We start from the raw sequence: 26,400 nt of genomic DNA on the forward strand, positions 1-26,400 counted from the left end.
ATGCCGAGGCAGCCACTTGGAGACCCCTTCCCCCGCTCGCTCCCAGGCTCTAGAAACCCCCTTCGCCGCCCGCTCTCCGCGCCCCGCAGCGCAACAGCCCGCGGCCGGTCACCCGAGCGCCCTGGACCTGCGGCCAATGGGCCCGGGCGGGGGAGGAGCCTGGGCGGGGCGCGTGAGGGGCCGGGGAAACTCCCTGCGCCCAGCCCGGCTTGACGGGCTCCCTGGAGGAAGCGGCACGGTTCTGCGCGAGGACGCGGCTGGAGCAAGCAGCGAGGGCGCCGCCTCTCGCCCATCTTCCTGGAGCGGTGAGTTCCGCCGGGGGCCCTGTTGCCTTGCGGCTTGGGCAGAGCGAGCCGAGGGCTGCCGGGGCCCGCCTGGGGAGGGGAGGTTTGGCGGCGAGCGCCCCTCTCTCGTTCGGCGGCTGGTGGGAGCCCCGAGTCCGCCTGACGCCTCTCCGCCGCCTGGGGAGGGGCGCGCCCCGCGCTCGGCTGGGTGGGGTGGGCGTGATCCGAGCCGCTGGCTTCGGGGGACGTTGTAGCATCTGAACTTCGCCGAATAGGCCGATGCGGTACCCGCCGGAGGCGGGCGGAGGGGTGGCCGTGGACTAAGGGAACAATCCGGGTTAGGACGGGGACTTGGGGCGCCCGTGTCCTAGTATTTCCCTTTCGTAACACGGAACGGATGGTTGCTTTAACTGGAAGACCATCAGCCAGTAAGAAACTAGCACAGTTCAGGTGCCCTTCAAATTGTGCCACATTTGGAAACCTCCAGGGGAACATAGGAACTGACTCCTTTCCATCTCTCCGGAGAAGGGCTTGAGCCCCAGGTAAAGTACCACGGCCCTTTCAAACAGAAGCAAAAGAGAGAACAATATTATGGTGTCCTACCGAGCTAGTGTTCTGAACCTGGTTGTGCTTTGAAATAGTTTCTTTCTTTCTTTCTTATCTCAGGGAAAAGAGATGCAGTGTGTCTGTTTTTCAAGAAAGTACCAGGTTTAGATGGTGAATTTATGATATCTGGCTGAAAACTATTTTAAATCCTTTTTTATTAATGTATTCAGCTGTAACTTCTTAATCCTGTCACTAAGAAGAACAAAATCAGGATCTCCCTACTCCTCCAGTCTATGTACCCTAACAAATGCTAACTTCATTAACAGTTCTGGTAGTGTATTACAGTCCAAACCCAGCTAATATGTGTATTTGCCTTTAGATCCAAAATATAAAAGTCATTTGCTGTTTCCTTAGCCACCCCAGAATGACCCATGATTAATTGACTGAACAAGTTAGTTTTCTCTGGCTCTTCCTACTAACTGATTGGAATTGGCATTCCTGCTAAAATGAATGAGTACCTGCATATACCTGAGATGGCCTTTTGTAATACAAACTGTATGTTAGTGGGACAGGAAGTGACCAGAGGACTGGCATTGGCCTGAAAATGGTAATTTAAACTTCCTGTTCCTACCCTTGAATTGTGAGAGTAGGAATTAGAATTGTGAGGCTTTCTTTTTTTAAGTGTTCAGACATCGAAGAAGGAAAATCAGTGGCTTTTATGCAAGGCCTCACAGTTTGAGGAGAACTTAAACCGTGGCATGATTTTCTGATAATGCTGTTACTTAGCACTTCAAATTTTCAAAGGGCTGTGTAATTGTGATGCTCCTGTATGATAGGTAAGACAGTATTCTTATTTCTCAGATTGAGAAGCTGAGGCTGAACCTTTATTCTTTCTTATGGTGCCCTTCCCCCATGAATAATTTTTTTTTCTGCTTAAGGCTTTAGAGGACAGACAATATATTGAGTGACCAGTTAAATATGGCAGGTGAATTTATGAACTAAACAATGGATTTAGCCAGCTGGTCTCCATGTTTTGTTTTTTCCCTTTAGTGTAAAACGGTAAGATGACAGGTGTTGTTAGGGTTAGGTTTCTATTAAGAATAGAAGGGTGGGACACATCATCTTCTCGTGGATAATGTGCCTAATGTTTCAGATTATCATTTTCTGTGGTAATAGTAGCTTCTGATCATTGCAAATAACTGCAACACAACAGCATACAAAATCACATGCCATGCCATACTGTCGTGAAGGTTAACCATGTGATTTGGTTGGGTTTACTGCTATAGTTTTAATGGTAACTAATAAACTGTTACGTTATTATTTTTATAGTGCTGGGAAGTCTAGACGTATACTTATGTGTCTGGGGGGCAGAATGTGAGAAGGAGAGGATCTCTATTTGACAGCAAGGTAACACTAATTTAACATTAAAATCACAAATTGCTTTATTGTAGTAGTTTTCAGAGTAGCAGCTGTGTTAGTCTGTATTCGCAAAAAGAAAAGGAGTACTTGTGGCACCGTAGAGACTAACAAATTTATTTGAGCATAAGCTTTCGTGAGCTACATAAAGTGAGCTGTAGCTCACGAAAGCTTATGCTCAAATAAATTTGTTAGTCTCTACGGTGCCACAAGTACTCCTTTTCTTTTTATTGTAGTAGTTTCTTTGCATGCTTATGGAGCAAAAATAGTGTGTGAGGAGTGGTGGGGGGACAGTACTATAGTACATTACAACTATAGACGGGCACATGTGTTGTACCTGACTCAGAATGAAGGGGAGGCAGGGTGGAGAGAGCAAGAGGAATTTCCTGTGGGTTTGTGCTGTTGGAGCAGCACAAATAGGGTTCCACACTGCAGGCGGGATCTAGTAAGAGATTAAAGCCATGTTCTGTACCAGGGTACAGAGTAATAGAGTGGCAGCGTGGTAACTTACATGCTTAAGTTCACTACTTCTTTCCATAAGAAACATTTTCAACTATTAAAAAAATGCAGTGTCTGCTTTCCTCAGTTTGTTTTAAATTGAAAATGGTTGCCCAAAAAATGAAAATGTTTTCATTTGCAATTGCTAAACTTTTTTTTTTTTAAATGAAAAGTCAAAATGTTTTCAGGATGATTCCAGCCATCTCTACCACTGAGTATTGGATTGTTTCACTGAATATATCTATTTGAGAGAGAAGTTTGCAAACTGAGATTACACACAAATGGGGGGGAAAGTAGCCCTGGTCACTGATGATATTTGATTGTCTGAAATCATCTGGAAATCTGACCAGCTCCTCAATTTGTGAACTTCTTGTAACAAACGACACGTGGCCTCCCTGAATGAAAGCAGACCTAATGGTTACTTCCCCCATCCACCATAAACATCTCGGTTTTATTTGGCTCAAGTCTGAACCAGCTCACTGTTATCCATTCCTCAATTTCACCTGAACCACAAGAGACACTCAGCTACACTCTCCAGGCCGGAGATAAAGCTGATGAATGTTGCCGTCATTCTGAAAACACTTCAGCCCATGCCTCCTTGCTAAGTCTTTCATGCATCTAGAACAGGAAAGTACCCAAACTACCCTCAAGAATCTATTAGAAAGAAAAGAAACAAAAATTACCAAAGGCAGTCTCATATACTTCTACAGATCAGTACCTCATTATCCATAAAATAGATCTAGCACTGCAGAGCCTTTTATGATACTGACTTGTGTGGCTGCAGTTGTGTATTAGAAGTCAATTTGTAAACACAAACAAGAAAAACACCTTGTGAGGTTCTATATACTTGATCAGGAAAGGATACTCTAAGTGCCATATGCCATAATATTTCTAGTTATGCTTTTGCACCATTGTCAACATTGCTGGTGTCCCAGGAGTATAACAAAGAATACATTGCTCTCTCTGTTTAGGGAAATCTTTCTTGTGCAGGATGATCTCATTAATCAGTGCTGCTGATTTTAATCTTTGACTTGCCTTTACAGACACAACTCTGTATATGACAAGTGGCCAAGGCAGATTGCAAGCTACTGCTTTAAATGTACAAGAAGATGTAGAGGTTAACTTCCTCATGGCGGTGGCTTTCCGTTTTAACTCAAATTGCAAGCTGGGCGGGGGACGACTATGGGTCTTGCACATGGCTGGACTGAAATTAACGCAGAGGGTCGATCTTGCACTCTAGTTCAACTAGTTTCAGTTTACATCTCAAAAAATATCTACTCTAAAAGAGTATATATGCATTGTAGACACAAATGAGATAGGGACAACATGATCCTGCCACAGAAAAAGAACAATTTAATATGGACCGACTCCTGGGCTCTCAGGCATGATTCCCATTCATTTTCATCAGGGGCTTGCCTTGGGAAGAAGTGCTTTGTGCCACTGGGTCCAGTTCTGCAAGAGTGGTTACATTTTTTGTATTTGGAGTGGAATGCTTGTCAGTATTTTGCAGCTATAGACTAAAGGTCACGATCTGTGCTCTCTCTCCAAGTGTAATAGGGTGTGTGTGGAAAGGGATGGGGTGGGAAGGGAAGGCTAGCATTGCAAAAGTGGATTTTCACTTCCAGGATTCTCTCATTACATGGGCTGATCCAGTCCCTGACATGGATTGGTATGCACTACAGAATAATCAGTACAAAGCATTCCAACTATTGGCATGTCCCTGTACTGAGTTTGCAGGATGTGGGTGTAACTGCCGGGGGTATTTCCTGGGGCCAGTTAAGCTGGCTTTTTGGACGCTTTATAGCTTTTGAGCTGCTGTAGTGGTTGCAGTAACCCCCAAAATTGGGGCCCTAACTGTATCAAGGCACTAATTTAGATTAATAATAATATTGAACAATAATCTGTTGAAACACAATATGTTGGCTGGAGATAGTTTTTAAAAATGCTGTCTGATCAGCAGCATAACTATATGAGAATGCAGACCTCCCCATTTGCCCCCCCCCATGATATTTCAATATATGTATTCTAAATTCTGTGATTTATTTGAAACTAAAAATTTCCTCCACTCTTATCTTCATAAACTTACTCATTACACCAGGATGTATGGTCTGTGACCTTGGACTTTTCAGAATTGTCTATCTTAGAATTATCCGTATAAATTGGTTTATCTGACTGATAACCACTGACAACCTGATGTTACTGCTCAGATGTATGTTTAATGTCCTCTTGCTTGTTTTTTATTTATAAATTCTATTTCATAATAGAAATAGTATTTCCATGATCATATTGTACTTCCGTGGTGTGACGTTTGGGGGCATCACCCAGACCAATAAAGGGTTCTGTCACATCTGCCTTGTACGTTTGGGTATCTTAATACTGTGCTGCTATGGTTCAGTGCTCTGACACAAGTAGCCAGCTTAAAGCATGAGGTCCCACTCTGGCTTCCACCAGCCTCGTTACTACTTGCATGGTGACCTCAACAATCCCTTTCGGTCCGAGTTCTCCTCTCCCACCTCCCCCCCCCAATCCATCTCCCCGAGTTGTCGACTATCAGCCACTTGGAATTTTCCCCTCTGGTTCATCACCTTCAAAGATGTGAAACCTGCCCCCAATTATTAGTTCACTTTGGCACACACACTCCACACAGTTTGCACAATAAAGATCTGCTTGGGGTAAAAATAAACAAAAAGTTTATTTAATAGAAAAATCCATGGATTCAAAGATGAAATAGTAAGGGAAAGCAAATGCATCCAAGTTACACAGAAAATAAAGATGTAATCTCAGACTTTACATTTCGGTATTCCCTTTTCTAATACAAGTTACCTATTGCCTCAGAACAGTTTCCCAGTACGCCCTTGGTCCTAGAGGGGATCCAGTGCTTCCCAGACAGGATCCCACTTCCTTGCTGGCCCTCAGTTTCTGGATAGCCTTCACTTCAAATCCCTTCCCTTTTAGCAGGGTTTGCAGTTCTTTTTTTTTTTTTTTTTTTCCCCCTTCCCTTTTTCTCAGAGTGTGGTAATTCATGGTGAGACAGAGCAGGGGGGTTTCCCAGACTGGGATTTTCTTTTCAGGTTTCAAATTGTTTGTGTTTTCCCATAATGTCTGTTACTGGCTGGACAATGTAGGTGCTTGGAGCTGGTTTTTTACAAACACCTGGCCTGGGAGATGTCCTCCCTGCTTGGTTGCCTCACCACACTGCTGTGAGATGATGTTCTAGAGGTACTGTAGTTACAATTACAATTTTCTACACATAATGCATACATTTATAACAAAAACCTGTGTGTGTGTATCCTAATGACCATTGAGTTCAGGACATTACAAGCTTTAATAAAAGATCTTACTTGACATTTTTTATACACATAACACTATATACGAACAGCTGATTCAATTGCTTATTCTTTGGGGTTCAGACCCCCATTTTCTCACCCTGATTGTTACATATGGGTACAGTCACTTGATCCTGTCTTCCATACAGGAATATCGTGGTGATTATATGTTCAAACATTACATTACGTACATTACAGTATGAGTAAGTGCTTAGTATTATTAATGCTGTGACTAGTGACTCATAATGATGCCCAAGAAGTATAGTAATTGCCCAGAAATGCATGGATGGCTGTGTCTTACTGCTTGCATTAGTGATATGTACGTGTTACTGTATAATTTGCATAATGTATGATTTCTGTGACTCTATTCAAGTCACTTAACTCCTCTACTCTATTTTACCTAATTGCCAAAATGTATCTATAAAGATATATTTGTTTTATCTTGTGTTTTTTGTTTTTAATGTGTAGGGTAAGAGCCCAGAACACTGGATGGGTAGCTATAGTTGTATTTTTTAAAATTGAAGAAATAAATATTTTGTCAGGAGTCTTGTGATGAATAGATGTTGTTTATAAAGTGCCGTACAAATCTAAAATTCACCAAAATGGGCCCACTAGCCCCAAGCCTTCAGTGTTTCTGATGACTGCCTCTTGCAAAACCATTTTAAAAAGTTGGTAGACATGCACAGTCTCCAGTACAAGCCTGTAGAATTACTTTCCTGTACACTCAAGGGCACCCAACTAATTTATCCTCTCCCCAACCCTCACCCAAATCCTTAAAATGCTTTTGGCATACACGTATGATCCTCAGTCAAAAGGAATCAGCAATATTGAGGGGGGACCAAAAATGCTAAGGTTAACTCTGTTTCATGGGCCTTACAGTGAGGGTGAATGAATTTTAATCTCAATCATCACAGCCCTGGTATAAGACACTCAGAAACCAAACTTACTTAGCTGTAATCAATCAAATTCAACGAGTGACTTCCAGCATTCTAGACTTCCACTATTCATACCTTCTTTCCCATGTCTGTATACCAAGATGACCAAGGGACTCTTTATTACGAATCCAGATCAGAAGACTGTCTTAGGATGCTGGAAACTGGTCAGTAGTGATACACAAGCTGTACAGAATTTTCCCGCAGAGAACTTTGAAAACTAATTTATGGTCTCATTAACTCTTGAAGAGATTTGAATCCTAGCTGGGTACAATAAAATAGGCTTTCTACTCTGACTATCCGGGAACTATGTTTACTTGCATGTTGTGGTGCTGCTAGAATACAAACAATAAAAAATACTTTAAGTTAAAATTCTTGCCCACTGCTGGCGCATAAATACATCAAGGAAGGAAACAAAGTAATTACACATCTATCTATATCTTCACCTGCTCCCAACCCTCATTTAGCCCAAGCCTTCTGGATAAAAGTTCCACTAAAACTTTTTCCTTGCAAAAGATGGCTGGTACCAGTAAGGGACTCATTAATATTAGCATCCAGATAACATGATAAATGATATGTTGGAAATATCAAGGTAGACAGGGTCATGAAATAAGCCTGGGAAATATGAGAGATAAATAGACGTGGGAAGTGTTACTCAGGAGATGCAATACAGTCTTGCTCTGTGTTGAACACTATTACAGAAATGTGGACTAGTCGAACAGGACACTCAAAGGCAATTAACATTCAAGTGGTTAATGCCTCATTTCATAGTGCTAGAGGCACCAAGCATTTGAATGTTAATTGTTTTTGATTCCTAGTTCTTCTTATCAGCTGGGGAAGACAATAGACATCCTGAAGATTGAGTCTACTGGATAAACAAAGCCATTAAAGGCTGGAAGCATCATTAAAAACTAACATGTCCAGGGAATTAGATATGGCATTAGACATGGGTAATTAACGTGTTCTGGGATGACATCATGCTCTGAGATGGGACTTAGTATTCAAGAATTTTGCTGTTTAGCTATTCAAATAAATGATAGGGTGGGGGATGCAAGCTTATCCTGAAAAGCTTAATTAAATCTTAATAAGAAAGGGAAAAGAGAAGTAGACCCTTGTGTGTGAGCAAGTCTTTAAAAGAGAACTGGCCTATGACCTTGGCAATTGGACACACTCCTACGTAGAGTACTTAAAACATAGGGGTGGATAAGCAGAGAGAGCGCTCATCCTACCAGAGAGGAAAGGAAGCAGGTCTTAGCTGTAACCTGCAATGGGTAACCTGCAATATTCTGTTGGTGAATTTTTGATAGTTTTATGAGATTTCTGTAGGTCTCTAAATGTTACAGTTGGTGTTAAAGGATGACTTTTCTCACCCCAAGATACACTTACATCTCTAAACTTGGAGAGAATGAGATGATTGCATATATCACATTAGTAGATGTGCAGGTGAACAAGCCTCTGATAGTGTGGCTGGTGTGATTAGGCCCTATGATGGTGTCCCCGATTAGATATGTGGACACAGTTGGCAACAGGCTTTGTTGCAAGGATAGGTTCCTGGGTTAGTGGTTCTGTTGTGTGGTGTGTGTGGTTGCTGGTGAGTATTTGCTTCACAGAATGCCACTAGCTATCACCTTCAGCCCCCACCTAAAACCTCTCCAACGCATCATCAAGGATCTACAACCTATCTTGAAGGATGACCCATCACTCTCACAGATCTTGGGAGACAGACCAGTCCTTGCTTACAGACAGCCCCCCAACCTGAAGCAAATACTCACCAGCAACCACACACCACATAACAAAACCACTAACCCAGATACCTATCCTTGCAACAAAGTCCGTTGCCAACTGTGCCCACATATTTATTCAGGGGACACCATCATAGGGCCTAATCACATCAGCCACACTATCAGAGGCTCGTTCACCTGCACATCTACCAATGTGATATATGCCACCATGTGCCAGCAATGCCCCTCTGCCATGTACATTGGTCAAACTGGACAGTCTCTACGTAAAAGAATAAATGGACACAAATCAGACGTCAAGAATTATAACATTCAAAAACCAGTCGGAGAACACTTCAATCTCTTTGGTCACTCGATTACAGACCTAAAAGTGGCAATTCTTCAACAAAAAAAAGTTCAAAAACAGACTCCAATGAGAGACTGCTGAATTAGAATTAATTTGCAAACTGGATACAATTAATTTAGGCTTGAATAGAGACTGGGAGTGGATGTGTCATTACACAAAGTAAAACTATTTCCCCATGTTTATTCCCCCACCCCCACCCCCAACCCCTGTTCCTCAGACGTTCTTGTCAGCTGCTGGAAGTGGCCCACCTTGATTATCACTACAAAAGGTTTTTTTCCCCTTGCTCTCCTGCTGGTAATAGCTCACCTTAAGTGATCACTCTCCTTACAGTGTGTATGGTAACACCCATTGTTTCATGTTCTCTGTGTATATAAATCTCCCCACTGTATTTTCCACTGGATGCATCCGATGAAGTGAGCTGTAGCTCATGAAAGCTTATGCTCAAATAAATTTGTTAGTCTGTAAGGTGCCACAAGTCCTCGTATATATACCGTATGTAGCCTTGTGCAGAGCTAGTTTGTGAGAGAGAGGAAAAACAGATACATGGCTTGAGGGATCGCAGTCTGTAGTTCTACAAGCTGCTGGCTATAGTGGAGAGAATTGCTTCTCTAGACTGTCAGGGAGTGATGTTTTGGGAGCTGACAGGCTTGTGATAACTTCAGAAGTACAGGATGCTTTCCCAAAGCAGCCCTTTCTTCCCTGCTTACATCCCCTTCCTTTCCTTGCTCGTGTTAAGTTCTAAAAATGCTACAGAAATAGTTCAGTAGCTAGTGATCTTCTTGTATTTCTATAATTCAAAGGCCATAATTTCAAAACATCTTGGTTTAGTGTGTACTGTGATCTCAAGAACTAACTTCAATATCAGCTACTACTTAATGTGCACAGTGACTTTTTAAAATACACAATACACACCCTACTCAAAATTGTGTTACCTTTGGAGAGATGACGGATCATCATTCTCCTATGAAAGCCATCTTGTTAACAAATCCATGTTGTAAAAGACATCTGTTCTCCAAGTTAATGTTGTATCACACAACTGCACTAACATCCACCAGACAAAATTATTAAATCTACTGTACAATAAGTACTACTTTCATAACCAAAATAAGTCATTAGAAAACTGTCATTAGATCAATGTCAGCCTCTTTTAAAATGAACATTTCAGCTGTACTTCAATGTTTCTCTTAAATAAAATCAGAATAATTTAAGGAAGAGCACGAGACTGTTGTCTTGTGACTGCATTCTAATCTACTGCCAGACAAAGGAAAGTTTGTCTCTCTCATCAACAGAAGTTGGTCCAATCAGAGATACTACTTCACCCACCTTGTCTCTGTAATATTCTGGGACCAACACAGCTGCAACATTGCATAAATACATAAAGGAATGCTTGAACAGTCAAATGATCTAATTGGGTGAAAGTCCATCAGCACCAAATTGTCCACAGTGTGGGAAAACTACAGGAATGTACTGAGATGGGATTATAAAGAAACTTCTCCTATAGCCAGGTTATTTCATAATTGTCCACTGCAGGATTTCTTGTATCTTATTCTGACACATTGAGTACTGGCTATTGCCAAAGACAGGATACTAGAGTAAACAGACCACTGGTCTGATCTAATATGGCAATTCTTATGTTTTTTATATTACAATATGTATTAGCTCTTAGCTTCTTGGAAGAAGTTGCAGATGAAAGAAGAATGTGTATTGTGGCTCAAAATGCATTTTAGAAATGTTTGTATTTTATCTTCTTAAGTGGCAACTGACACTTCATTGTTTCCATATATCCTGTTGCAATATCCACATCCACTTCAGTATTAAGATTTTCGCCAGTATTTGGGGAAGTAAATGCTATTAACCAATTCTCATTAACTATTATTACTTAGTGGATTAATTTATTTATGCTACAAAAAAGAAACAAAAGCACACTGGATTTCCCCAGTTCCGTTTGTGATATATGGAGCATTGAAGCCTTTGGAAATTTCACTAATTTTCCTTCTCAAAAGTCAAGGGCACTGGACATGTACATCTTAAAACTTAAACAAAGGTGTTTTTTTGTTGTTGTAAGTTCCGGTTATCAATTAACAGGTTTCAAAGTAACAGCCATGTTAGTCTGTATTCGCAAAAAGAAAAGGAGTACTAGTGGCACTTTAGAGACTAACCAATTTATTTGAGCATAAGCTTTCGTGAGCTACAGCTCATTTCATCAATTAACCTTTTGGTGCTATCTGCTATCAAAGATCTGGCCTGCTATGATACACATCAGGGTTTAGTTGACTGCCTGAATCAAGCAGTAACAACTCTGCCTAAACTGAAACTAGTCCTTTGCAGTTACAGAGACAATTGTTTGGTTTTTGCCTTTTTAAATTTGGAGAGTGAACGCTGCGTGGCAGTGGGATAATTAGTGAAGCAGCATGATGCATAACACTGGAGCAATAGTAGAAATGAATACTTGCAGCACTGTGAAATAATAGGTCACCTGTGCCACTGAATTCCGTTACTGCAAATATCTTGTTTTGACAGATATTTTAAATTGCGTCAATTCAGAGCCCTCATTAGCTGACACAGCTTTTGCTTGTACTTAAAGTTTGCTCTGCCCAAGCCACTCGGTAACCAGGTATTTCAGAGAGCTAAACGTACAGTAGTTGCAATCTTATTGCAACACATACCACATCAAGAATTTGTAACTCTCCTGTGCATCATGGGAAAACTGTATGGGTTGTGACTAATAGACAGAAGTTTCATTCTGTCATGGGAAAATAACTATGGGACAGATTCTTAGCTGGCTAAATGTAAGATTTACACCAGGAGAGGATCTAGCTTCAAGCACCTAACCCGACTGTTGCAGACATTAGGTAGTCTACATTCCGTGTGTGTCTGAGAACAGTTGAATTGCAAAAGGAAAATACTCCTTAGAGGGACAGACTTGCTGAAAGTATACATTTCAAAATGAATATTAAAAATTACATATGAAAAAAATGAAGGCTAAACCAGGACATTTTCAGTCAGGTTTTTATAGAATCCTAGAACTGGAAGGGACCTTGAGAGGTCATCTAGTCCAGTCCCCTGCACTCATGGCAGGACTAAGTATTATCTAGACCATCCCTGACAGGTGTTTATCCAACCTGCTCTTAAAAATCTCCAATGATGGAGATTCCACCACCTCTCTAGGCATTTTATTCCAGTACTTAACCACCATGACAGTTAGGAAGCTTTTCCTAATGTTCAACCTAAACCTCCTTTGCTACAATTTAAGCCCATTGCTGCTTGTCCTATCCTCAGAAGTTAAGAGAAACAATTTTTCTTCCTCCTCCTTGTAACAACCTTTTACGTACTTGAAAACTGTTATCATGTCCCCTCTCAGTCTTCTCTTTTCCAGACTAAACAAACCCAATTTTTTCAATCTTCCTTCATAGGTCATGTTTTCTAGACCTTCAATCATTTTTGTTGCTCTTCTCTGGACTCTATCCAGTTTGTCCACATCCTTCCTGAAATGTGGTGCCCAGAACTGGACACAATACTCCAGTTGAGGCCTAATCAGCACGGAGTAGAGCCGAAGAATTACTTCTTGTGTCTTGCTTACAACACTCGTGTTAATACATCCAGAAAGCTGTTTGCTTTTTTTGCAACAGCGTTACACTGTTGACTCATATTTAGCTTGACCCCCAGATCCCTTTCCATGGTACTCCTTCCTAGGCAGTCCTTTCCCATTTTGTATGTGTGCAACTGGTTGTTCCTTCCTAAATGGAGAACTTTGCATTTGCACCGGACCCAGAACTGATCCCTGCAGGACCCCACTCGTTATGCCCTTCCAGCATGACTGTGAACCACTGATAACTACTCTCTGGGAACAGTTTTCCAGCCAGTTTTGCACTGCCCTTATAGTAGCTCCATCTAGGTTGTATTTTCCTAGTTTGTTTATGAGACGGTCATGCGAGACAGCACCAAAAGCTTGACTAAAGTCAAGATATACCACATCTTCTCTCCCTCCTCCCCCCCCCCCCCCCCCAATCCGCAAGGCTTGTTGCCTTGTCAAAGAAAGTTATCGGGTTGGTTTGACATGATTTGTTTTTGACAAATCCATGCTGACTGTTTCTTATCACCTTATTATCTTCTAGATGTTTGCAAAATTGATTGCTTAATTATTTGCTCCATTATCTTTCCAGGTACAGAAGTTAACCTGACTGGTCTGTAATTTCCTGGGTTGTCCTATTTCCCTTTTTATAGATTGGCATTATATTTGCCCTTTTCCAGTCTTCTGGAATCTCTTCCCCCGTTGTGCTTGGTCCTCACAATATCACAGCATTGGACAATACTGCATATTCCTAAGTGAGTCTTTATGATAGCGTGCAAAATACTCTCACCTGTTCACGTAGAGCTTAATGAAATCAATGGGACTGTTACCACTAATTTCAAAGGGTGAATGTTTAGGCCTATACTTATGTATGCAGTGTGACTGTAGCTCTGTCAGTCCCAGGATACTAGAGAGACCAGTTGGATGAGGTAATATCTTTTACTGGACCAACTTCGACTGCCTGTACTTGTCAAAGAATAATATTTTATACCCTAGTGCTATTTAATTATAATTACGCCACCCATAGTTAAGGTTGCCTGATACTGTCCATTTTAAGACCCTGCTTTCAGTTGCTTATAATTAGCTAAACAGCCATTCAGGCTGAAATTTCATGCCGAATGCCTGCCTCATGTTGAATTTTTTGAAATGTTTTAGCTAAAATGGTTTGGCTATGTCTGAGAGTGAAGTTGGGCACAAGTTAATGTGGAACACACAATTAGTGGCTACACACGCAAAGTTTAGTTTGAGATTTGCCCAGCACCTCAGAGCAACTCTATGGCAGAGGCAGGATCAGAATACAGGCAACCTCGATCCTAGCATTTCCTAACTTTTGAATGCTTGACTTTGCAACCGTAATGTTCTTTGAATATGTTTTTTTTGCAATTTCGAGGATCAGCAGCAGATCCACAGAACAGACCTCTTCCACTTGAGTTAATGGGTCAACTGGTAGCATTAAGAGGCTGTTTGGGCAAGCCACTAGAGGAGGAGTACACACTCTTTGCCACTTTACTGCTACTGATTGACAACAAAGAACTGTGGGGACTAGGAATTCTGGGTTCTATTCCAGATTCTGAAAGAGTATGTTCTATTGGTTGCAGACAGTTGCCCCATATCACCCAGTCTGACCCTGCCACTCCTTCCCCATCCGAGCCCTCCTGCCCACCTGCCTCTGCTCCTATCCTCCCAGAGCCTGCCCCTTTCTCCCTCTGTTCCCAGAACACATCCTCCTGTCTGCCTCCCATACCTCACCCCCTATATGTTCAAGCAAGTCAGGGTGTTCCCCTTTCACCACGCTACCTGGACACCTCACTGCTGCATCTGCAGTCAGTGGGAACTGTGCTTCAAATATGTGAAGTAGTACAAAAGCAATTCTCTGAAAAATTAGGCCCTAGGCATCTCAAATTGGGCACCCAAAACTAGTGGACTAATGACAGTTTTGCCCTTAATCTCTCTGTGCCTTAAAGCCCCATCTATAAAAGGGCAATAACACCCTTCCCCACAGATGTAATTTATCCAAAGATAAATTATTAATGTTTTTGAACACTCAAATATTACAGTGAGTACCATGGCAAAGCCCATGCGGAAATTAATACTGTACTCAGTGCATGGCTGGAATGGTTTGCAATAAATAAAACCTGAGGTCATACATTGAATATAAAATATTGAATAGCTGCTCATTTGGTGAGCACTGTCCATCCTGTTCAGTGAATGTGGCAGGGGCACTGTGTGTGTGGGGGCGGAGGAAATATGTGATCATATAATTTAAAGACTGAATCACACAAGAGAGGCGCAAACAAAGATTGCACAGACAACCATCATCTTGGCATTTCCCAGTTTTTTTAATGCTTGGTTTTACAACTTTAACATACAAAAACTATATTCACAGAATGTTAAAATGACAATGGTGCTTTAACCCGGATTCTACAGGCTTGCCAGGAAGGAGTTTTGGTACAATAGTTTCATGTTACATGTTGTCGCCACAAGTGTGAATTGACATCAACCACTTTGATGAGATATTCCAAGTCGTCTTCAGTCGATTGTGGCGTTACAATAAGTGTAGAATTATGAGCTATATCTCTTGCCTGCTCAGCTGCTTTTCACACTCAACTTTTTGTAAATATTTTTCTTAAGCTGATAACACTAGTTACTGGGCTGTAACAGGAGGCTTTGACCACCACCAGGTAGGGTTTTGTTTTGTTGGTGGTGTTTTAATCAGCATGTGAACATCAGATTTAGGGAAGTTAGGTGCCTAGTGAGATTTTTCAGAAGTACCTATCTGCATCTTTAAAAAAAGAAAAGGAGTACTTGTGGCACCTTAGAGACTAACCAATTTATTTGAGCATAAGCTTTCGTGAGCTACAGCTCACTTCATCGGCTGCATACTGTGGAAAATACAGAAGATGTTTTTATACACACAGACCATGAAAAAATGGGTGTTTATCACTACAAAAGGTTCTCTCCCCCCACCCCACTCTCCTGCTGGTAATAGCTTATCTAAAGTGATCACTCTCCTTACAATGTGTATGATAATCAGGGTGGGCCATTTCAGCACAAATTCTGGTCTGTGTGTATAAAAACATCTTCTGTATTTTCCACAGTATGCATCCGATGAAGTGAGCTGTAGCTCACGAAAGCTTATGCTCAAATAAATTGGTTAGTCTCTAAGGCGCCACAAGTACTCCTTTTCTGTTTGCGAATACAGACTAACACGGCTGTTACTCTGAAACCTATCTGCATCTTTAGGCACCTAAATAGGCACTGAAAATCTTGCCCTAGACTAATTGTTGAGCTGTACAATTCTGATAATCAGCCTATGCATATAGACCCATATCCAGTTCTCTTCGCTTCTGTTGTGTCTAGAATTTGGGTTTGATTAGCTTTCCTCTTATTTACCTAATTTGGGGAGCACTCACTATATGGACCAGAACTGCAACCTTCTATTAAACGCTCTCTGTGTGTGACAGAAAGAGAGAGAGAAAAGAGTTGGCTAGTCACATAGTGCAGGCTTTTCTAACTTCCAACTGCTAAATCGTATGAGAAGACTACTAAAAATACACTCCTTGCTTGACTTCTTTTTTTAAATGTAAGTACAGTAACTTCTCTAGTTACTACAGGGATGTGTCATGATGACTGTGAATGGGAGGGAGGTGATCCACAAGGCAGGCTCACTAAAATTGTGGTCCACACTATGAACAAATGTGAGAATCTCAATGTAAATAAGTCTAACTATATAATCCTCTTTGCTCTTGTTAAAGGAATTAATTCTTGGAGCATTTCTTGAAGGTACTCTGATAGCAATGCTGGAGCCATATTGATGGTTGTGAAGTGAATAACTTTCAAAAACAGTGTCCTTGTAGAGAGAATGCATGTATTAGCTTTCTGATATATAAAATGGTGATGACCCTTCCTTTAATCTCAAAAGGGCGTTGTGAAGCTAATTCATTGAAGTTGGAGCAGTGCTCTGTGCTTGTGCTTCAAATTGCCTCTTATTTACTGCTAAAGGATTTTAAATGGGGAAATCTTTCTCAACTGACACCGGTTTAGTACCTTTGCACCTCACCCAGAGAATTAGCTTACCATTAATAGTGCTTTTATTTATTTTAGATCTAGTGAAAGCGAACTAGCATCACTATATATTTATGACATTTGAAACTGAGTATGGGCTAGATGACCTGCAGTAAAATATTTTTTGCATCACTGGACTCCCCAGTATAAAACCATACTAGAAATGTTTCTGCTAAAATGACAGCGTAGTTAATTAGGTTACAGCGATGACACTTGATTCAGATGAATGTGATTCATTTTCACCTCTTTCAGGCTGTCTGCACTCTCAGACAGCTTAGCTTTGGGTTTTGTCAGGTTATCTTTGCACCCCTAAGAAGTACCAACTAACTCTTTAAAAAAAAAAAAAAAAAAGTCCAGCGGAGCTGTCATTTTGACCGACTACAGCTCCCTACAGTCTTCACCACTAGTTTCACGCCTTAGGATGTAGAATGGACTTAAAGGAACATTGTCAATTTATAACCACACTTCTTTACCTATGTTACTAATATTTAAAATCACTAGAAGTGTGTTTTGTCACTTGTTGTTGGAGGGTTGTGTATGTATTTCTTGAAGTTCTCTCAGTTTCGACAATAAAAATCAATGAGGTCAGTTTAATGTTTGTATCAACACTTTCATTTTTGGGTCCTCCATGCAGCAATAGATGCATTTTCAATATTGCTGGAGGATGCTTATTTTAATTTAATTGTAATTGGATTTGTTTGTTTTTTGAGGTGGAAATGCTTCCCTCGATCCTAGGTTTTATATAAGCTGTTCTTGCAAAATGTGAATCTTGAACCAAACTTAAGCAGGTTTCAGAGTAGCAACCGTGTTAGTCTGTATCCGCAAAAAGAAAAGGAGTACTTGTGGCACCTTAGAGACTAACAAATTTATTTAAGCATAAGCTTTTGTGAGCTACAGCTCACTCCATCGGATGCTCAAATAAATTTGTTAGTCTCTAAGGTGCCACAAGTACTCCTTTTCTTTTTGCAAACTTAAGCAGTTTCCCTTTCATGGGCTGCCTATGAAGAGGACAAGTTAGAACTTTAAAGAGAGACACATTTTTAGGGGTTAGCTCTCATGAAAGAGAGAAGTGGGTATAGCTATTTATATTTCTCTAACACAATTGTTTTTGTTTTACTTTTTATGTATTTATTTTTAACTTCAGTGGCTATCTGTGGGGCTTTTGGTTGTTGTTGTTTTGAATAGTCTCCTGTGGTGGCTATCCCCAAACGCTTTAGCATTGTACTAGTGCATGAGAATTGAAAAAGGAAACTAATTTATAAGCAAAACTATCTAAGCTATCCTGTTTGTTTTCTGTATTTCATTCAGTTTAGATGAAACACACAAACAAAGAGTGCACATGGGGAAGCGTAATTTAGATTCTCTAAAAGTATTCTTGCAATTTAAAAAATTTCAGATACTGTTAAGAGTAAGGAATTAATTTTCAATTATTTTTATCTTGGATTTAGACTACTGTAGTACTTCACGGGCAGTTTGATCCTTTTAGAGTGGCTGAATCCATAGTCTGCCTCTCCAGTACTTCACAACAGTGCCCAAATAATTTCATATTATTTCACATTTTCCATTTTATTGACGGTGGCATGTAAAACTTGGTTATAAAACCTGACCATGAGAACAGGAAAACAAATATCTTCTTTGAAATTGTTAGGAGTAAATCATTCTGTTTCATGAGAAGGTGCTCAGGGCCTGCTTTTAGAGCAGAAAGAGGCAAGAAACATTCCAGCAACAAAACCTCATGCTAGGTCTCCGTTCTTAATTTGTCACAAGCTTTTTGTGGAAGACTGAATTCTCTGTCTTAACAGGACCCAAACCATCTTTTTCTTTTCTCTGTGGTGGTGGTGGGGAGATGTCTCATGCAACACTGCATTTAAGTTAACAAATTAAAAACCTTTTTGGCCTCAAAAAATGACAGAGATTTATGTGCCTTAGCTCATTTCTGCTACTGTAGTATGTATTTTTAAATCACCACAAACAGCTTGATGCTATTAGCTCTCTGTAGTATAGAAAAGTCGTGCAGTGTAACCGCTGTTTGTCAGTTCTCCTGCTGACAAAAAACTTCCTCCCACAATGAGTGGCGTTTGCATCGTTGACAGGAGAGCGCTCCTGCCAACAACGCGCTGTTCGCACTGGCGCTTGTCACGGCAAAGCTTTTGCCCTTTCTTTTGTGTTGTTTTTTGGTTTTGGGGGGCGGGGGGCTTTGAGGGTGGTTAAACACCTCCGAAAGACAAAAGTTTTGTTGTTCAACTGCCAGTGTAGACATAGCCTTATACTGGTGTAAAGAATGTGGTTTGGTTTGGTTTTTGTTTGGGTGGTTTTGTTTTGTTTTAGCTTTATTGCCTGGAAAGGAATAAAGCTAAACCAAAAAAGCCACTATTATGCCAAGGTAAGTGTGTCTACTCTGTGGCTATACTACTATAATTTTATTGGTACCACTGGTAAATTTTGCCTTGCGGACAAGCCCTAAGGCCTCAATCCTGCAAACATTTGCATGTGTCCAGTGTCTTTAAGTGGGATTATTCATGTTCATAAAAATAAGCATATGCATGAGCATTTGCAGAATTGTGGCTTAAAAGCTCTTTAAAATCCCTAGCAAGATTCCTGCTAAGCCTGTTCTACAAAACTTTAAGGTATGTGTGTCAAAGAGGGTAGTTACTGTGTGAGAGGGCTGCAATTAGGATTTTGTTTTTGTTCCTTAACTTTTAAAAACTATGCAACAGATCATAAATCTGCATTTTTGACTGCTACTGTCTTCACTGGGTCCACACCTATACCCTTTGGCCATGTCTACACTAAGCTTTTTTTTTTTTTAACCTTGAAATAATTTAGTGTCATTTAATTCATGGTAGTTAACATCTTTGTAAAGGCTAGCGTGGACACGCACTTGAAAAATGAAAAAGTAAGGCAGAGTAAAATTCAGTTTAGTGTCAAAACATAGAACACTAGAGGCAGCATGCTTATTGTATTATTCATGTACTTATTTAATTCAGTAATCACTCTCTTTAATTTAAACGGCCCTGTCATGGAATTCCAGGTTCTAAATTGCAGTGCCACAGAATCCTTGCATTAGTAAATTTGATCTCTTGTATTTGCTGTCGATAGGTTTATGTCTCAAGTACCAAGATTTTGAAAATAAACATACAGTGCTCCAATAATGGAAGAGGCGTGGCACTAGGATAATCTGATGTTTAGTTTTAGTTTTTATTTAGCTCTATAAAGAGTTGGTTCTGCGTCTGCTCCTGTCATAAATATAAAGGGAAGGGTAACCACCTTTCTATATACTATATGCTATAGTGCTGTAAAATCCCTTCAGGCCAGAGGCAAAACCCTTTCACCTGTAAAGGGTTAAGAAGCTAAGGTAACCTCGCTGGCATCTGACCCAAAATGACCAATGAGGGGACAAGATACTTGCAAATCTGGAGGGGGCAGGAACAAAGGGTTCTGTCTGTCTGGGTGATGCTTTTGCCGGGAACAGATCAGAAGTGCAAGGCTTCCAACTCCTGTTAAGTTAGTAAGTAATCTAGCTAGAAACTGCATTAGATTTTCTTTTGTTTAATGGCTGGTAAAATAAGCTGTGCTGGAGGGAATGTATGTTCCTGTTTTTGTGTCTCTTTGTAACTTAAGGTTTTGCCTAGAGGAATTCTCTGTTTTGAATCTGATTACCTTGTAAGGTATTTACCATCCCGATTTTACAGAGGTGATTCTTTTACCTTTTCTTTAACTAAAATTCTTCTTTTAAGAACCTGATTGATTTTCATTGTTCTTAAGATCCAAGGGTTTGGGTCTGTGTTCACCTGTACCAATTGGTGAGGATTATTATCAAGCCTTCCCCAGGAAAGGGAGTGTAGGGCTTGGCGGGATATTTTGGGGGAAGACTTCTCGAAGTGGTCTCTTTCCCTGTTCTTTGTTTAAAACGCTTGGTGGTGGCAGCATACTGTTCAAGGACAAGGCAAAGTTTGTACCTTGGGGAAGTTTTTAACCTAAACTGGTAAGAAGAAGCTTAGGGGGGTTTTCATACAGGTCCCCACATCTGTACCCTAGAGTTCAGAGTGGGAAAGGAACCTTGACAGCTCCACATTTAGCGCTCACTGAACTCAACAGAAGTTCAGTGCGCTGAAGGACACCAGAATTGGGCTTTAACAGACATGGATCCCCTTAGGTGCCCCCCCTCCTCTCCTAAAATCCCAGCCTGAACCTTTCCATATCAATCCTTGTAACCAGTTCTTTCCCTGCTACATTTTTTGTGCATGTGTTTGTACTCTGCAAACATGTTGACAGGTTTCACTGAGGCAGGAACTGCAAAGGCAGAATTTCTGATCGTTGGGGTCAGTGATTCAGTGAAGGGTTAGGGTCTAGAAGGCATCTAGGTGCAGAGGAATCTTGATTTTTTTTCAATTAGATCTGTGCTGTTCTACACACAGCAGTAATGACTGCAAGCTTCTTATTAAACCTTAATTATTTGTTTACAAGAATCATGGCAATTTTTTTTTATTTTAACTATTGACAGGTTTTTGGATGCACAGCTTTCAATAATGCATGAGTAAAAAAGTGGGAGGGCGGGGGGAATTTACTGAGCCCTGTTGCTACCACAAGGGGACTCAAGTGCCAGTGTCTTAGCACCTCTAATCCAATGACCTGTGTCAAGCGATGCAGGGAAGTTTAAGAGAAACTGGTATTCTATGGTGTGTTTTATGCAAAGATACTTTAAATGTGAAACTTTAAAAAAAAATATTTTTTTTTTTCATTTTAATACATTCTTTAATTTTTCTGTTTTGTTTTTGTTTTTTCCCTTCTCCCCAACTCTCTTTGCCTACAGGCAGGATGAAAGACCGGTTATATGAACTGTATGAGTTAGCTAGGCTTTATAACCAACAGTTTCCTAACAATGAGGATGATGAGATTTTACCTCATGAAATCCTCCTGTTCGAGACGGATGATGCCCTCGCAGCTCTTTACAAAGATGTCCAGAGTATCAGGACAGACAACCTCCACCTGAAAGAGGACGTCAAACGGCTAGGTAAACAAAATAACCGCTTTCTTACCTCCATGCGCCGTCTTAGTAGTATCAGACGAGATACCAACAGCATCGCCAAAGACATCAAGGCCCGTGGAGAAGGCATCCACAGGAAACTCCAGACAATGAGAGACTTCAGTGAAGATGCAGAAACAAAACATGGCACGATGTCTGTCATCACCCGTGTATCGAAGAATCACTATGTTGACCTCATGCATGCCTTTCAGGAAGCCATGTTTGAGTACAATGAGGCAGAGATGAACCAGCGGGAGAACTGCAAGATTCGGATCCAGAGACAGCTGGAGATCATGGGCAAGGATGTTTCCGGAAACCAGATTGAGGACATGATTGAGCAAGGCAAGTGGGACGTTTTCTCTGAGAATCTCCTGTCTGATGTCAGAGGGGCTCGTGCAGCATTGAATGAGATAGAGACGCGGCACAAAGAGTTGGTGAAGCTGGAGACTCGCATCAGGGAAGTTCATGAGCTCTTTCTGCAGGTGGCACTACTGGTGGAGCAACAGGCTGACACCTTCGACATCATTCAACTGAACGTGGAAAAAGTTGAGGACTATGTAGGAGAGGCTAAATGTCAGGTGAGGAAAGCTTTGGAATACAGGCGGAAACACCCTTGTCGAACACTCCTCTGCTGTTGCTTTTCATGCTGCAAAAGCTGATTCTCCTACTCAAGCCTTACAGACCAACTTGAACGTGCCCTAAGAATGTACAGTTGAAATAGTGCTTTTAAAATGGGCTACTTTTTGGAACAGGATTGCTTTTGGTTTTGGGGGGGGTGGGGTGGTTACCCCTTGTCTTAGATTTTGTGCTAATAAAAGCCAAATGTTGCTGGCAAGTTTTATTATCTTTTAAAAAAAAAAAAAAAATTCAAGCCTAACCTATCTGGTTGTAATCTAGGCTAGAGTGCTTAAAAGAGCCTCATAAAATGATACATGCTCCAACCTGACACCACCTAATTTAAAAGAATGAATGAAAGGCTCATAGGTTAATCGATGAAGGATGAGTGTTGGTGTACCACGAGATGGCTATTTTCTGTCTTCCACAGTGAGACTGCATAGGGTACAGCTCTGTTGCTGTAGTGATGTAATTCTGTGGTGCTTTGGAAGTTTGCCTGCCTTTAGGAAACTTGGAGCCAGTGTGATGCAATCATTAAGCAATTCATTGCCACATTCATTTGAAGAAACAGTAAGTCTGTTAAACTATTAACAGAAAATATAAATTATTTTCTTAAACCTTTTTACACAAGGAGCCTGATTCTGATCTCACACTGGTTTTACACCAGTGGAACTCCATTGAAATGAACGAAGTGAATTTTGATCTATTCCAGTGTAGATAAGATCAAACTCAGTCCCAAGAAGTAGTCGTTCCTCTCCCCCCATTGTGAACACACCAGAATTTTGACCAGGTCACAGGAAACACTGAAAAATTAAGACCTCTCTTCAATTGACTCTTTACTTTAGTCATTTAAATACTCTGTTTTAATGTTGTTCTTTAAGGTTGTAATGTCGTCTGCTGGAGGACTGAAAATGGTCATGGCAAACTTTTCAAAGATTTTTAGCCCTATAAATAAAATTAATGCAGCCATCTCTTCTCAAATGTGACTTAACACCCATAAATGGACATTTGTCTGGAAGGCAAATGCAACATTTTAGCGATTCACATACACACACAAATTTGAAGTTATAGTGACAGATTTACCTTGTAAATAGATGCTTATTTTTGTAAGACAATGTATTGATATATTGTGTTTTGTATTTGTTAACATGAAGGTATTAATAACAATGTTTACTCTGGTTTGTATATGAAGACAGATGGGACTGTCTTCTGCCTCTGGGACAACTGCATATTGAAGAGAGAATAGACGCCTTTATTCAATACTCCTGTATGAGCCAACATTTTGGAGTCAAAATGACACTTCCTTTTATTGGGTTTGAAAAGTTTTTTCCCTCCTCCCTGTAAAATCGTTTCTGATTGACCATATTAGGTTTGGACAAAAAGGGAGGAAGAGAGAAATTTAAGGCCAAATTTTGCAGTCCTTAATTGATTACATTGGTTTCACTTGATTGAAAGCTGAAGAATTTGGCCCTTACTTTTGAAATCCTTTGTGCTCCGTGTTAGTCCTAATGAGAACAGAGGGCAATGCCAAAAGTATGCACAATATTCCAACTACAGTATGTATTTCTAAGCAGCTTTCTGCTACATTGTGATTTATTGGTACTTTGAACTCATACAAGACTTTTTTTTTATTTTTTTCCCCCTCCCCTTTCCAGAAGTTAGTGACTTCAGAGATCTTCTGTTTGGTTAACTTTTTCCCCTTTTTTATGTCCTTTTAATAATATTATATTTTAACATTTCACATTTTTATTTTGGTGATTTCCTGCCCAGATGCACCCAGCTATCCTTCTGCACCCTTCACAATGAAAGGTTTCTCTTTCTGTCTTTTGCACACTAAATGTATATTGTAACAAATTATTTTAAATTACTTATAAAACAATAAGGCCTTGCAAAAACAAATTGATACACACTTCTAAGCTTTCTTTGCCTAGCAAGAAAATGTTGCTTGCTGGACAGGCTTGCCACATGGAGGATGAGGGAGTTAGATGAAGAACTGTGGACAAGAACTTTTCTTTTTTTTCTCAAGCTGGAAGTCACTGCTTTGAACTAAATACTATATGAAGCACCTGTGCCTGTATTTGCATGTGTTCATTAGCTAGAATTTATGTAGGGGACAAATGAGCCTCAAACAAGAGAATGTTTGTGGTATACAGTGAAGTCTTGAAGCCATTAGTGTTACATTTGCTTGGGAAAATTCAAACAATTCAAATCTGAACTGTAAGGGGGAAGAGACTGGGATGTCAAATGCACTGGCTGGCACCCATTACTAATATTTAAGAGCCGTTGTCATGTTGAGTAGCACCTTACTCCATAAGTAGTCCCAATCAAGTGAGTGAGACTGTTTCTGAAGAAAGGTACAAAGCGAGGATATCAGAATCTGGATTTAAATCAGGCCCCAGAAAAACGTGAATCTATTTGCTCTGTGTATTGTAGCTTTTTCCTCCCCCTTTATGATAAAATTATGTAAAGTGTATTTCTTTTTTGTACATGTATATATCTAGAAATGCAATAAAAGTGTTTCAGCATAATGGTAAAGATGCAGAGAGTCGCACCTTGAATCAGCAGATCCAAATGGTTCCATGCACATTGATATTCTGTGGAACTTGGAAAAAGTCACATTACCAAACATTACCCTCTTTCATCAATTCACACGTGTGCCTGAAACATTAATGTGAAAAAATGTCCTGCTATTGTTCCCTGCCAATGTAACTCACACTTCAGGTTTTTTCAGAAAATCTTAAACATTCCTCCATTGCAAGAAGGGGTACACATTAAATCCAGCAGTTCTGAGAGATCCTTAAGATCATATTTAAAACATCACATTGCTAATATCCATTCTAATGCTGCATCCTCACTGGCACACAGGAAAAGGAACTGAGACAAACAAGAAGAAGAAACCTATTTTGAAACAAGAAAAATACAGTTATGTTGTGAAAGTAGTTAAGGCTTGCATGTATCCAAACAGGCTGTGATTAGCAAGCCCCAATTAATAGTTTAGTCCAAGCTGGAAAAACTATATCTAGTATATAATATATCTTGTAAAATATATTCTTAAGAAATCTAAAGCTTGTGAAGTTAAATAGTGAACTACTTTCAGGAATTAAGAGTTCTGTTTCTTGTAAATGTGTATTGCTTAATGCTCTGCTTTTTGACTTTACCAGTCTCTGAACTTGCCTTGTCACCATTACATAGTGTTTTGGAAAGGATGGGTTTCACTGTAGTTACAGAGAATGAAACACAATGTCAGGTCCCCATAGGATGGGTGGGGGAAGAAGATAAAAGGGGCTTGATAGCGTGTCAGTGCATTTATAAAACAAGCTGGGGAATGGAAGGAATCATGGGGAAAATAAGCTGCTAGTAAATCTAGAGCCATGCTTAGGGAGATGCAAACAGTTGGATTGCATGTACCCTCCTTTTGCCAAATACACGGCACTACCTTCTAAGCCACAGGATTCGAGCCAGGAGCAATGGCCTTAAAGAAAGAGGGTGTTTTGGTTTGTTTTGGCTTTGAGGAGTAGGGAGGAGGCAGTTAATGTGAAAGAGGAAGTGAGGGGAATGGCAGGCGCTTCATGAGGAAATTGGTGACAGTGGCAGGATCCTCCTGGTACTGGCAGAGGGGAACTGAAAACCAAGCGAGCCCTAACACAGTGCCGCACTTCCTCTAAAATTATGCGCTTGGCATTGAAGGAAAAATTGTATTACTCATACCATGCACTCGCTAATGGATGAGGAATATTCAATACTATATGTTAGTGGTTACTCCATTGCACCTTTGAGGGTTCAGTGTTTCTGCTACACTTTATAAAATTTGCTTTGAGTTATTGGGGTAGAACACACTCTTAAATTGTAACTTCAACGTGAAGGGTTCAGGCCATCCCAAGAACTGCAGCAGTCTAGGGGGCATCTCTTTTGGCACTTGTTTTGAGAGAATCATCTAGGAAAAAAGGTTGTACAGCTTCTAGTCTTCCCCCCCATCGAAGCAATAAAAATAGAGTAATTGGCCCAAACTTTTTTCCTCTTTTTTTTTTTTCTCTAA

At 40.5% G+C, this 26,400-nt stretch overlaps 1 protein-coding gene across 1 annotated transcript; it reads left to right on the forward strand.

The window, feature by feature from the left end:
- Nucleotides 1-23,177, forward strand: STX11 (syntaxin 11). Its single transcript, XM_074946979.1, is given in 3 exon segments — nucleotides 1-71; nucleotides 73-305; nucleotides 21,537-23,177. Coding segments are annotated over 3 exon segments (1,176 nt in total). The 3' UTR covers nucleotides 22,409-23,177.
- The last annotated feature ends 3,223 nt before the right edge of the window (nucleotides 23,178-26,400 follow it).

Source organism: Natator depressus, chromosome 3 (genome assembly GCF_965152275.1).
Source record: "Natator depressus isolate rNatDep1 chromosome 3, rNatDep2.hap1, whole genome shotgun sequence".
NCBI lineage: Eukaryota > Metazoa > Chordata > Testudines > Cheloniidae > Natator > Natator depressus.